We start from the raw sequence: 14,425 nt of genomic DNA on the forward strand, positions 1-14,425 counted from the left end.
GTTAGTTGTTTGAATAATTTAGTAGCTGGTATGTGTGAGGTTTTGAATCTTAAAAATAATCTGGCTTCTGTTACACCTAAATTATATGTTGCACCTAATCAAAAAATTAATCCACAGATTAAGTTTTTTAAAACTTCTCATAGAAAAAAAAGGAACTGCTCGGCCCGTGAAAATTGCAATAAGAAGCAAAAATTAAATGAAGCACTTCTTGATGAACCTAATAAATTCAAATTTCAAAAAAGGTTGGCTATACGATTCAGTCATTGATGCATTTAATTTTGTATTAACCAGAAGATTCACAAATTTCAAAGCTGTAGAATCTTTACACTCTCTTTTGATTTTTAATAAAAAAAAATAAAAAAAACATTCTTCAATTTCCTTGGATTCAATAAATAGCAAATTTTGATTTTCTTATAATTCTTGTAAATTTAAATTCCCATTGGACTTTAATTATAGCTGATTTGAAAAATAAAATATTTGAATATTTTGACCCACTTTGTTATAAGCCAGATAAGGATACTTCAACATTAATAAACCGTTGGTGTACAGTATTAAATAATTCGCTTAATTCAAATAGCCACTGGCAGATTGATTTTCTACCTCATGTAAAACAAATAGATGATTTTAATTGTGGTGTTTATATTAGCTACTATGTGTATCAAAAATTAAACAATTTATCATTGACTGAAAATTTTGATATAGTTGCTTTTAGAGCATTAATGTTTGTACAAATAACTGCAGGCTTAAATTTTTAAAATGCTAGTTTTGTTTTGAATACACATTTTCAGCATTGTATGCTCACTACATTTCTTTAAGTAATTTTTAAAAATGGGAATTGAACTGTACACCATTAACTTTAACTTTAAACTTTAAATTAATAAAATTCCCAATGGTTGGGTTTAGGTGATTGTCTAGACATTTTCTGGCTTTCATTTAAGCTCTTAACTTTTAGGAAAATTCCTTGTTTATTTCAGTTTCAGTAACAATCAAATGCGAATTATCAATGTTGCATTGGGGTAAGAATGGAGAACCTGATTTCCTAGTAAGTATATGAAATTTAAATCTGTAATATAAATTAAGATTATGATGTGAATTCTAGATATTGAAATGTGTGCTTTGAAGGGTTTAAAAAATTGTTAACTATTCATGTTGTTGCTTGTATTATTAAAAATTCCATTTTATTTATTTTGTCTTCTAATAAAGGAATAACATTCCCAATGGTTTGGTTTAAGTGATTGTCTAGATATTTTCTAGCTTTCTCTTAAGCTTTTAACTTTTAGGAAAGTTCCTTTTAATATTTTAGATTCAGCTGAAGTAATCAATTCTGCATTGAAATTGGAATGGAGAACTAATTTTCATGGATGTTCAAGAACCTTTTAACACTTTGTTGACCGGTGACGAGATAACTCGTCTTTTCATGCCCGAACGTTGTTGACCGGTGACGAGATAACTCGTCTTTTCATGCCCGAACGTTGACCGGTGACGAGATAACTCGTCTTTTCATGCCCGAACGTTGTTGACCGGTGACGAGATAACTCGTCTTTTCATGCCCGAACGTTGTTGACCGGTGACGAGATAACTCGTCTTTGCACTTTGATATTTTTTTCTAAGTTCATGAAATGCGAATATTTTTTCAAAAACTTGCAATGCAAATATTTTTTCAAAAACTTGCAATGCAAATATTTTTTCAAAAACTTGCAATGCAAAATTTTGTCATGTTGGCTTTTCAAAATCAAAATTACTTTTCTGATTTCTGTTTCCATTGCATTGTAAAAATTTAAAAAATTTGAACCATGTCGGAAGAACTTTTTAGCCAGTTATATGCGGATGTTTTGTCGGATTGTCCGAGTGATTTCGAGTTCAGTGATTCTGATAGTGATGATTCAGACATTAGACCATCAAAACGACAAAGAAGAATTCTTTCCGATAGTGAAGCAGATAGTGATGAAGAGTGGAATGATATTGATATTGTTCCTTCTTTGGAAGATTATTCGAGAAATTCGAGAGTACCGAACTTCGAATGTGATCCACCAAGCATCGTTGATGTAATCGATTCGTTTTTTGATGAAGAATTTTTTAATTTAGTTGTTTCTCAAACAAATCTATATCACACCCAAATGAAAGATTTGCATAAAAATTCAGCCAAAACTTTACAGTGGAAGGAAGTAACAACGAACGATATGAAAAAGTTTCTTGGATTGTTGGTATTGATGGGACAAACGAAAAAAACTTGCTGGAGAGATTATTGGTCAACTGACCCTTTGGTGGAAATACCAATATTCCCTAAAACAATGAGCAGGATGAGGTTTGAACAGATCTTCACATTTTTCCACCTCAGTGATAACGTTGAAAATGTACTTAGTACAGATAGGCTTTATAAAATTAGACCTCTCTTAGACTACGTTATTTCCAAAAGTCAATCGATGTATGTACCGAAGCAGCAATTATCATTAGACGAAGCAATGATACCATGGAGAGGACGTCTAAAATTCAAAACATATAATCCTGCAAAAATTACAAAATACGGAATTTTAGTGAGAATGGTTTGTGAAAGTGAGTCAGGGTACATTTGCAACTTTGAAGTTTATTCTGGTGTTGGGAAAAAACTTGAAGAAACAATATTGTCAATTTTGCAACCGTATTTTGGATTTAATCATCACGTGTATCAAGATAATTATTACAACAACGTTTCAACAGCTAGTATTTTACTTCAAAATAAAATACGTGTATGTGGTACCATTCGCGAAAACCGTGGCTTGCCAAAATTACTTATAGAAAAATCCAAAAATCTTCAGAGAAGGCAAATGACATTTTTACGAAAAGGACCGATTCTGCTCCTCACACGGAAGGATAAAAGGTTAGTGCGAATGATTTCAACAATTCATGATGCGTCTATGATAACAACTGGAAATCGAAATAAAAATTATATAAACGATAACATAAAACCTTCATGTATAATTGAATACAATAAATATATGAAAGGAGTCGATCGTGCAGATCAATATTTGGCAAACAGCAGCATACTGCGAAAAAGCATCAAATGGTCCAAAAAAACAGCATTTTTTTTTTATCAATTGCCTTCTATTTAATGCTTTCGTGATTTATTCGAAGAAGTGCCAAAATAAAATAAGATACAAAAAATTTCTCTTAGAAGTAGCTAGGATATGGCTATCTTCGGAATCAATTGAAAGCAACACACAACCAGCAAATACTTCTCATGCATCTAAAAGAGCTCCACACAAAGATCCTGTATCTAGGCTTTCAGGAAAACTTCTGGACCACGTTTTAGAACCAATAATTACTGCATCTAAAACAAATCCAACAAGAAAGTGTCGAGTATGCTCTTCAAAAGGAAAGCGCAGCGAAACGAGATATATTTGTAAGACATGTTGTGTACCTTTACACGTCGGTGAATGCTTTAATTTTTACCATACAAAAAAAATTATTAGTTATTATTATTATTGTTATTGTTATTATTATTAGTTTTACTATTGTTTTGCGCAAATAAAATGTTTTGAAAATCACTTCGAATTTTATTCAATTACATTTTTTGCCCCGGTGACATGAGATATTTTCTATATCAAATAGCGGGTGCCATGCATACATTTTTGTGCGAAATGGCCGGTCAACAAAATAAATTTTTGTATGAAATTGCCGGTCTACAAAGTGTTAAATATGCAAAGCTTTATTTAATGTAAGCTGAAATGTACTGTAAATTTTTTTGAGTAATAGGAAATGAAAATTCAATTAAAAGTGTTTTTCATTTGCATCTGAAATAATCCTCTCGTAGGAATTAAAAATGTAATCATTTTTTATTAAAATTGTTGCATTTTTTTATTTATAAACTTATTAATTAACAGCTAACTTAAAAGCCTTATTCACTTTCTTAATCTTATTTCTAGATATTTTTTTGTTGTTGTTGTCTTTGTTTTTGGCAATAACCTTTGAATATTACTACAACATAAAATAATTGTTTTCAATCTTCAGTCAGTTTTTAAATAATTTAAACATGTGTTTCAATAATATGTTTGTGTACATACATACACACACACACACATACAAGTCATATAACATGCAAAAATGCATTATGCTTATATGAAAAAAAAATGATCTTTCTATGTTTTGTTATCATGTTAACAAAAGCTGAAATTAATAGGTTAACTCTCACAAAAAAACTAAATCTAAGAAAATGTAATTCTTAACATGTATCTATGAAATAAAATATGAAACATATTTTTTAGAAGAACAAATGCAAGAAAAGGATTTCTGTAACTTAAAATATCTTTTATTAATTTGATAGTTATAGTCAGCTCAATGCCTTTGGAGTTTTCTTTGACCTATTAATGTTTATGATTGCAATATAAATATTTACTGATATATAAACTGAGATTTTATGATTTGAAATGATAATGTTTTAGAACTCTAAATATTAATGTATAATAAGAATTTGATCATTGTAAAATCAAGTGCATGTAAATAAAGTATAAATGCCAAAAGGTGTGATTTTATTCATCTAAATTTAGTAATAAATTAGCCAATAAAAAAATCATGTTGGAATTTAAAATTGTCAACTTTATTATTTATTTGATGTCTTTGCCAACATGGCTGATTTGTCAGGATATTGGTTGTTCTCAATTTCAATTATATCTCATATTTGACACTGTAGGTCAAATGATGTGGGCTGTAGAGAGTTAACACACATTCATTCATCTTTATTATTATTATAATAGATATTATTTTTTTTTAAAAAAGGGATCAAAAGTGATAAATCTTGTGCTTCCTCCTTATCTGACAGTAAAATAATTTTAATAGTATGTAAATATATAATATATTAAATGAAAAAAAAAATGTTTACTTTACATCAAATGATACTTAGTTATATATTATAAAAGAACCAATAAAAAAAAAGAAAGAAATGTATCTTTATGATTATGAGAGGTGTCTTTTTTTTTAAATTTAAAATCTATAAAATACTTTATTTAAAGATTTATATCAGTATATGTTTTGCTACCTGAAGTATGCAAGGAAGATTGGCAAAAAATCATTACTCCTCTTTTATTTCTGTATAATGTAACTAAGTTTATATGTCTGTACTATTCTAAATGGTATGGCATGAAATAAGAAAGGTGAAATATTAAGATAAAACTTCTGCACACATGCTAACAAATAACAGAAATGGGACTTAATTTTAGAAATAATATTTTCATAAGCACATCTATCAATAATTGTCTTGTAAAAATGTTTATATTAATAACATAAAATTTTAATAAAATAACTAAGAAAGAGACTACATATATATATGTGTTCATTACTTTTTAATTTCTTTCAACACTCAGGATGAGAAACACCATTAAATAATATAGAACATTATTAGTAATAACAATTTTTGTGTATGGCAAAAGCAGTGGTAGTGATAATCATTACAATAATTTTATTTGCTTTGAATACCATTTTTGATGAGAATTTTTAGAAATATACAAGTATACATTTATCATACAAGTTTGTAATTATATTATTGAATGATTTTAGAAATTTGAGGGAAGAAAATGTGAAAAAAATTATTCATTTTTAAGCTATCACATATCTTATTCCTCAAAACAACAGTCTGAGCCACAGTAAATATGTTAATGGTCCAGTAGCCATAACACTATATAATAAAATTGTAAATAATACATTTTTACTGTAATTTTTAAAATTCATAATTAAACTCTTTTAACAGATCAAGTTCAGTAGAAACTTCATGGTATCAGAAATATACAGGGGGAAAAACATTTTAAGGCTGAGAGTTGTATATGGAACAAGTTTCAGGATTTAAAATCCTTGGAATCATAGTTTTATTCATTTCTTAAAATTTTTTCCATAGACATAGAATGTATATTTCGCAGACAGATTTGAAACTTGAAATATAAAATTATTTCCTTCTTCTGAAGTAATTATAGATATGAGCAATTATTTTCACTTGACATGAAATAAGTTCACTGTCAGATAGAGAATTACTGATATTCACCTTGTATCATTTTGAAATTAATACTATTCACAACTTATTTCCTGAAATAGGAATGAGGGTAGTTGAAGATTCCTCGTGCAAAGAAGGAAGCATTGATATCAGTTTGTCTTTCTTCTTTTATATGACATTTTTGAAATAGGCCAACATTTCCAGAAAGATTTTTTTGTTTTTGTCTTCCATATAAACCTTGTTTGATATATTTGCTATAAAGAATGAGTGGAATTTATGATAGAGTTAATCACTTTACAATGCAATTGGAACAAGATTTTGTATAAATATTTCAAATAAATTATTGAATCCATGAATCAAGAATCCTTTTAATTAAATAAATGTTGGTTTGATGATACCTATAATTTGATGTCACCTAACTGATACTGATAATTTGATTTCAGCTAATTACATATTTCATTGTTTTTTATTATGTACAAGTTAAAATTTTTGAATGTTGATTCCAAAGAAATATTTCACCCTATGAGCCCTGCCCGCCCGATATCGCCCCATTCGATAGGCGCCTTCTTCAGACGCCTATCGACTGGGGCGGTCAGGATTCATAGGATTAAAGCAGATTGTAGGTAAAACTGGTAATGCAAAATATCATATGTGCATATATGTATTGTAAAGTATAAGCATATAATTTAAACGCATCAAATATTTTAATAAATTTAACCTTGAAGTTATGACTAAGATAGTTGTGAAAGGATAAAACTACAGGGTTGTGTAAAAATACTTTTTTTTATGCAAAATAAAATTTTCTATTTATAAAGTCTACAATAGAATAAGAATTTCAGAAAAATAATTTTAATTTCAAAATTATCTTTATATAAGAATTTAAAACAGGGAACACATAGTAATATTAACTGTTACTGAATAACTATTACTTAATTATTGCATAATTTTTAAGCAAACAAAATTAATTTATAACGCAAGAACTACTGAAAATTTCGGAATGGAATTTGACACTCACTTATATATAAAGGCATATTGGGCCCAAAATTTTGAAAAATCTGTTTCCGTAATGGAAAAATTCCGTGATACTAACACTATGTTAATCATCTTTATTAATTACTTTTTCGACCTATATAAACCTGTTTTCTTGAATAATTTTCATCGACACCAAATATAACATGAAAAGTCATAAACATCACGAAAACTCAGATTTTTATTTTCAGAGGCCCGTATATGAAAGTAATGAGAAACCGTATATGCATTTTTGGAGATAATTTCTTCTAACGATTGAAACCAGAATTCGAATTATAACATAAAAAAGAAAGGATTACAATTTTAGTAATAAAATAATCTATCAAATTTAATTTATTTAAATTGTTGCGACTTAACGTATTGTATTTATATGTATGTTAAAGTAAAGACAGATAGTTAATTTCCTGATGGACTCAGTTCTAAATATGATACGTATCTATATTTTATGTGCTGAATCTTTCTATCACAATTCATCTATCTAGCTTTTTATGTTTTGAATTATCGTGTTCACCTGCACCTTTCAGTAAAATCAATTTTATTTCCAGTCAATTCTTTAATTTTTCAAGATTTTAATGTTATAGTAATACATTTTATTACTTCAGTCATTTTATTTATTTTCAGGCACTTAGTGACTATACTAAATACATTTATTTTCGTACATATTCATTGCTATTTATTTTAATTAGGAGAAAATTTTCAAAATAATAACTAATCAAGTTTAATAAATTGTCATGCACTCAGTTTTTGAATTAGAAGTATGAATATTCTTTAAATTTTCTAAGCCTTGCTTGTGACAATTCTTTAGAATATTCATACTATTTACATTCTCTCTCATCTTCTTTCATTTTCGTAGCTCTATTTTTATAAAGTTGGTGGGAAAATGACGGAAGAGCTGTATTTTTTATTACTTTATTGCTTAGTAAACAAAATTTTTCAACGTCTTCTAGTTTACCGACTGAAATTTTTAAAAACCAAAAATGAGAAAATTAAAATTCGCATCTTTGCAAATATTCTCTTCATAACCTGTCAAATGGAAAGTGAAATTATTTTCTGAAGAGACAAATATTTGCATATAGGCAATTTAAAGTATTAATTTAAAGTCTTATCAGTGGTTTTCAAGTATTACGATTTCTTCAAACTTCCACATCATGTAAATGGAGATATTTTGTTGTAATTCGAGGAATTTTGTCGATTTTCACTGTAATATTCATACTAATCAAAATATTTTTTTAAGTTGCAATCTTAACTTCAAAATAAAAATAAAAAACGCAGCTAAACTTAATGTTAACAGAAATAGTCTCCTTGAAACTTTTTCATATACTCTCTAATAATGATGTTATCATCCCTCCTCCTACCACAAAAATGGACCTTAATAAAGGTCGTATACATCACGAGTATTCAAATTTTTATCTTCAGAGCCCCGTAAATGAGACCATTGTGCTTCTTAATACAGCTATGCAAACTACGCATGTATTTTAGGAACGGTTTCTTCTACCGATTGTACCCCGAATCCCAAATATAACAGAAAAATAGGATTGCAATTTTAGTAACAAAATTACCTACCAAATTTCATTTATTTTGATTTCAGTTATCGCATTTAGATATTATTTAAAATATGACGTGGAACTATATTTTAGGTGCTTTCTATAAAATCTTATAATCTATTTCTATACGTTTTGTACTTATAGTGTTCACCTGTACTCAAATAGTCGTACAGACTTCCTGAGCATGGATTTCGTTCAAAATTTGATATAAATCTACAAATTTAGTATAAAACCCATGCACGAAATTTTATAATTCTCGAAAAAAATACATAAATAAATAAAATAAAATTTAAGTAAATTGAAAGTCATGATTTTGATTACTGTGTATGTTTCAGATCTTCCCGAGTTTGAAAACATGTTTTGAGAACATGATAATTGAAAAATGATTTGAGCTACATGTACGAAATTTGGTGCATGGATTTTATGCTAAATTTGAAGATTTCATTAAAATTTTGAACGAAATCCATTCTTAGGAAGTCTGTAGGGCTACTTGAGTACAGGTGAACATAATAAGTAAAAAAGCGTTAAGAGTTAGATAATAAGGTTTTATTAAAGTACCTAAAATATAATTTTTTGTACATCACAAACATAAACAAAATCCTACGAAATCAAGTTTTAAACACTAGCAATAAACAAATAGCCAACATTAAAACAACAACAATAAAATATTTATTTATTTTTTAATTAAAATTTTTTTTCTCATTAACGAAATACAGAGTAAGTATTCTGATCTTTAAAACATTTGACTTGAGATTTTGACGAATTTCTTCGTTTTAAACCTCAATGAGTACAAAAGAAAAAAAGAATTGGTATAACTGTTGTTTCACTGTTTGTTTGTTTGTCCTGGAACACGATAACTCAATAGCGCTTTGAGCTCGACAAATGAAATTTGGTTCATGATATTTACACCAAATTTGTTTTCTACCAAATTTTGATCGAAATCCATTCAGATATAGTGTATCTGTCCAGCTGCGCTAATATAAATTAACATGATAAAAGGAATAGAGCTAGATGGATAAAATTTGGTACATAGATTTAACATTTTATGTTTAGATATCTATCTCATTCGAAACCAAATCAGTCAAGGGGTTGACCGTCTGTTGTTCCATATATTAAAAATAGAATTTTCACAAGCACTCTATGAATTTGTGACAACAATTGTAGTTTTGTATAAAATTTTGTTTTCAATGGATTTTGGAAAAAATTCGTCTCAAACCCAAGTTTAGTTTTCGGTTTCTATTAACAGCATGCTATGGAGTAATCCTTCTAAAAAAACCGTCGAAAATCACTCGATAGATTCAGTAAAAACACTAAATTTACGCCAAAGATTTATATTTCATAACCGTTCTTTGCGAATATTATAATAAAAATACAAGCCTTTATCCAAGATCCGCAATTTTATGTGGGAATAGGGAAAGAGATGACACCCTTATTAAAGCATAACGATGAAGTTTTGGGAAGATCACTCCAGCTGGCTTATTTAATTTCAAAATAAGATTTAATTTAAAAGAATGTTTTTTATTAGCCAGGGCCCTGTCTATATAGTTTGCTAGTATTCTTAAGTCCAATACTCAGATTGTATTACAAACTTTCCATACTTTTACCTTTACTTTAAAATTACTTTTTACCCGATTATCTGAAAGACATTGTAATGTTTCCTTAGTAAATACCCCTCCCCCCATCCTCGTCCTCAAAAAAGTCACAAATGTAAATGTCCTAATTTTGGGGTAATTCCGAAATACATTTTTTATATTTCGGAAGCAAAAACTTGGTTTTTAAAAATTATTGGAAAAATAGAATATTTTGAAGTATTTATTTATTTGGAGACTTTTAAAATATGTTGCAGATTACATTTTCATATGTTTACCTTCATTTTCAGCGTTATTTTAAACAAATATTGTAACAATCAGTAATTAATAAATGAAAATGTTTGATGTTTCTATTTAAAGAGTCAGTTACAAAACAAGTATTGAAATAATACATATAATTATTAGTATAATCAAAAATATCAATTTATTGTCATCGAAAGATATTGTTCTAAACTAATGGAGTTCGCTGAAATTTTTAGTTTTAATAACTTTGTTTCTTGTCTATAAATAATTTAATAGATAAAACTTTATCAAAGTAAATGTTAAAAATATTAGATATTTTTGATTAAAAGTCGACATTCAATTGTTTCTTTGACGATCTATGCTTTTTTTTTTTGTATGTGTTATTCATTAATTTTTTAAAAGAAATTATAAATTTAAGGAATTTATTTTTAGTTTCATTAAAAAGTTAAAATTAATTGACTATGAGTTATTTTACTGTTTGAATTAATCACATGATTATAAATTAAATTGGAAAAAACTGAGTATCAAAATTTCTATCTCGAATTAAATCATCGAAATCTTCTGCCCGGCGTGTAAAATTTCAATTTATTCTGACTTTCCAATTATTTTTTTTAAAAGAAAAAAGTCCTCATTAAATTCACAATAATATCACTCATCCATTTGGCTTAACTACTGTTGGCTTCATCTCGCTCTCCGGTATTTTTTTTTGTTTTGTTTTGTTAAAATAAGTATTATCTATTTAAGAAGTGACCTATTTTTACTTTTTATAAAGATATATACGAACCCTCAATCCTTACGCATGCGCAGAAAAGAGGACAACTTCGTCACTTTTACTTATTATACGAACCCTCAAGCACAGCCACGCCTCCTCCAGGCGGACAACTTCGTCACCGGTCTGGATAGTTTTCCTACCGGGAGGGTCGTTCGTAAACAAAACAGTAGTACGGTTGCTATAAGAGGGATCCGATGGGTTGCAATATTGGCGATAAACAGCTGGTGCACACTAATCTTCCCTTAGGCCCTTTTTTTAAAAAAAAATTCTGTTTTTAAATTGAGATTATTTAATTTGTATTATATGGATTTTAAATGTATTTTTATTTCATATATAAATTGATATTTTCAAAAATTAGAATAAATGCCTTAATTCTGAGATGATTATAAATGCATTTTAACATTGAGTACTAAGAAAACGAATTTGAATATGAAATAATTATTCATATTTATTAGTTAATGAATATTAATTATTTTAGATAATTACTAATAATAAAATTAATATGATTTTGTAAAATTACTAATCAATATTTCGCTTTAATATTTAATATTAAAAATTAAGAGAAACACACAATTGAAATACCTACCATAAGAAGTTCATTTAATTCTATTTTTTAAAGTTATTAAATGTGTATTTTAATATGAAACTATTTTTAATGCATTCTGGAAATTGGGACTCGAAAAATCTGTACTACTGTTTTTTTAATTTTTATTATTAAATAGAATTCACAATGTGAAGGTATAGCTTTCGAAAGATAAAAATATAAATACTGCTCACTGATACACGTTTTCCCCTTTGCTTTCCATGTAGAAGAACTTAAATGATTATCCTACTTTATATAGTATAAAAGTAATTCTGAAATCCTAACTCAATTTCATGGTCAACTACTCCAATTTAATTCCTCCCTTTCAATATGGCTTTCCTGCTCCTTTCTTTATTAATTTTCTTATCTTTTATTTTCTATGGATTAGGTACCACAGGGTAAAATTATTACTAAAACTTCGTCTTTCTCAGCTGATTATCTGTTTCTGTAGTTGAAGGGCTAAATTATTACTTTTAATATGAAAGGTGAACAACTGGTCACCGAAGGCGGTTAGTTTCTTTTAAGCTAAAAGAATATCGGGGGTACTTACGAAGATCTGGATGGTTTGGTTGTCGCCAATTTGTTTACCTTCTGTATCGCCAAACCGGTTACCGCTAATCTACGCACAGCTCTCTCTGGTAAACCCTGCGTGATGTAGTGTGCGCAGTAACGTATTCTTTGCAGCGCATTGATACATGGATTTGCAAAGGATGTATCACTGCGCATGTCTAGTAAGCACAATAAGGCATACATTTGCAAAGAATGTATCACTACGCCTTATGGACTCTGTATGCAAATAATTTTTACCTTTTGAAGTTTCCATCTTGTTCAAAATTAGTCTCACACTTTTCCTTGTGCAATTCTTTTAAGCACGGGGACAGATGACTGTTTTCTTTCTCCGTGTGTACTTAATTGAACTGCAAAAAAAATTAATAATAATAAATATAAAAAACTTCTTAAGATTAAAAAATAATGTACATATATATCAATTATATAAATCCGTATATAAATGTATAAAAATATATTTTAAAAAATAGTTTGTTAGTATTATTGGACGAATTATGTTGAAAATGAATCATATTCCCTGTAGAAGCTACATTTTCATATCAATTTCTTCACTCTGGTAAAGTTTGTGAAAAGAAAATTAATTCTTTATATATAAAATATAAAACACTAACGCTTTCTTATTTTCCACACATGATATGATAATTTTTCCACTATTGATGTATTTACACTTCTATATCTACTAATTCTTGCAATAAATGCTTATATTAAGATTAATACATATCAAAGTTTTTTAAGTAAAATGTTGATATTTAAATTACAAAACAATAGAAACCTATATTTTTCTCAAACATTATGTTAAAATATAAATAATATCTCTCTCTCTCTCTCTCTCTCTCTCTATATATATATATATATATATATATATATATATATATAGAGAGAGAGAGAGAGAGAGAGAAAGAGAGAGAGAGAGAGAGATGTAAATAGATTTTTGTACGTAAAATATACCATAAAAATATTTACAAAAATAGTCGATTTTCCTGCACAGCCTTTGTTTATGCATGTCTGTATGCATTGGACTTGAAATCCGGAAATGGCGGCATATCGAAAAAAAAGAAAAATTATTGTAGAGGGCGCTACGACTGTAATCGAAGGGGGAGTTGCCCCGATGATATGATTATTTGCCATTGTCCCAATGGTTTCATATGATCCTGAAGTAGGCATGGCTTTTTATTGCGCTCTGTAATTGGCCTAGTGTGTACCCTACTTAATAGATACAACAAGTGTAAAGGGAGAGCTTTATAAATTACTATCCTCTCAGCCAACTCGTTTGAAGTATTTGTAAGGAAATGTTAACGCCTCTGAAGCTCATTTATTAGCATAACATTAACATAGCGGATTTTTGACAGTGATTGGTTGGGCTAGGATTCTTTTGAGAAGTTTCAATTTATGTAAATAGAATTTTGACGTTCTCGATTTTAAAAGTCGCTGACATTTTAAGTATAAATAAAATCGAATATTTCCAATTTATAAAATTTATTCCTCAAATAAAGCTTATTTCGCATAGATTGAAAAATATATTTTACTCTTTAAAGCTGCATAAAAATATCTGTCATATATTTGATTTTTACTACGTATTTAAAGATAACTTGTGATCTAACATCTAATTGACAAGGGTGACCAACCAGAATAAGAACATTTGGATGGAGAGCCTGGGCGTTCTGCCTGTAATCTTCATTCCTTAATATTGCTGTTGAAAAGTGGCTGAGCATGCATAATATAACATAATAATGTATTGCAGAGTAGGATAATGTTGCTGTTAGCTGTTATTTAGCCCTCCAAGTAACATTTTGTGCAAAGCAATTCTATTTCAAGACAGGCGGAAACGTTATTTCGCCCTCTTCGGTTGTCTTGAAAATGGGCGCAAACAGTTTTTTCCTACTTTTCCTGGTTTATTAATTAAGAAATGGGGTTTTATTTTATAATTAAAATTTATTAAAATATCAAGGCGTTTCAAAATTGAATTTGAGAAGAAATTTATTTTCAATAAAATAAAAAAAGAAATTTATTTCCGAAAGCAATTTAAACGAATCTGATTTTAAGGAAATGGGGATACACAACTAGTTATATATAATCGCTGACAGATTATTCGTAATTCCAATTGAAAAAAAAATAACTATTTATGAGCTTTCGAATGAAATA

The 14,425-nt window shown here is 28.3% G+C and overlaps 1 protein-coding gene across 1 annotated transcript; it reads left to right on the forward strand.

Annotated features, from left to right (window-relative positions):
* Positions 1–1,793: 1,793 nt before the first annotated feature.
* Positions 1,794–6,561, forward strand: LOC129958441 (piggyBac transposable element-derived protein 4-like). The gene is made up of 2 exons (XM_056070933.1): positions 1,794–2,857; positions 6,465–6,561. The coding sequence occupies exons 1-2, from the start codon at positions 1,794–1,796 to the stop codon at positions 6,559–6,561; spliced, it is 1,161 nt and encodes a 386-aa protein (XP_055926908.1).
* The last annotated feature ends 7,864 nt before the right edge of the window (positions 6,562–14,425 follow it).

The sequence above is a fragment of the Argiope bruennichi genome, chromosome X1 (genome assembly GCF_947563725.1).
Source record: "Argiope bruennichi chromosome X1, qqArgBrue1.1, whole genome shotgun sequence".
In the NCBI taxonomy this organism is placed as follows: domain Eukaryota; kingdom Metazoa; phylum Arthropoda; class Arachnida; order Araneae; family Araneidae; genus Argiope; species Argiope bruennichi.

Bases quoted from the DNA above. Each gene is read 5' to 3' on its own strand.
- LOC129958441 (XM_056070933.1), top strand. From the start codon at position 1,794: ATGTCGGAAGAACTTTTTAGCCAGTTATATGCGGATGTTTTGTCGGAT. The intron at 2,858-6,464 runs GTTAGTGCGAAT...TTGATTCCAAAG, and splicing joins CTCACACGGAAGGATAAAAG to AAATATTTCACCCTATGAGC.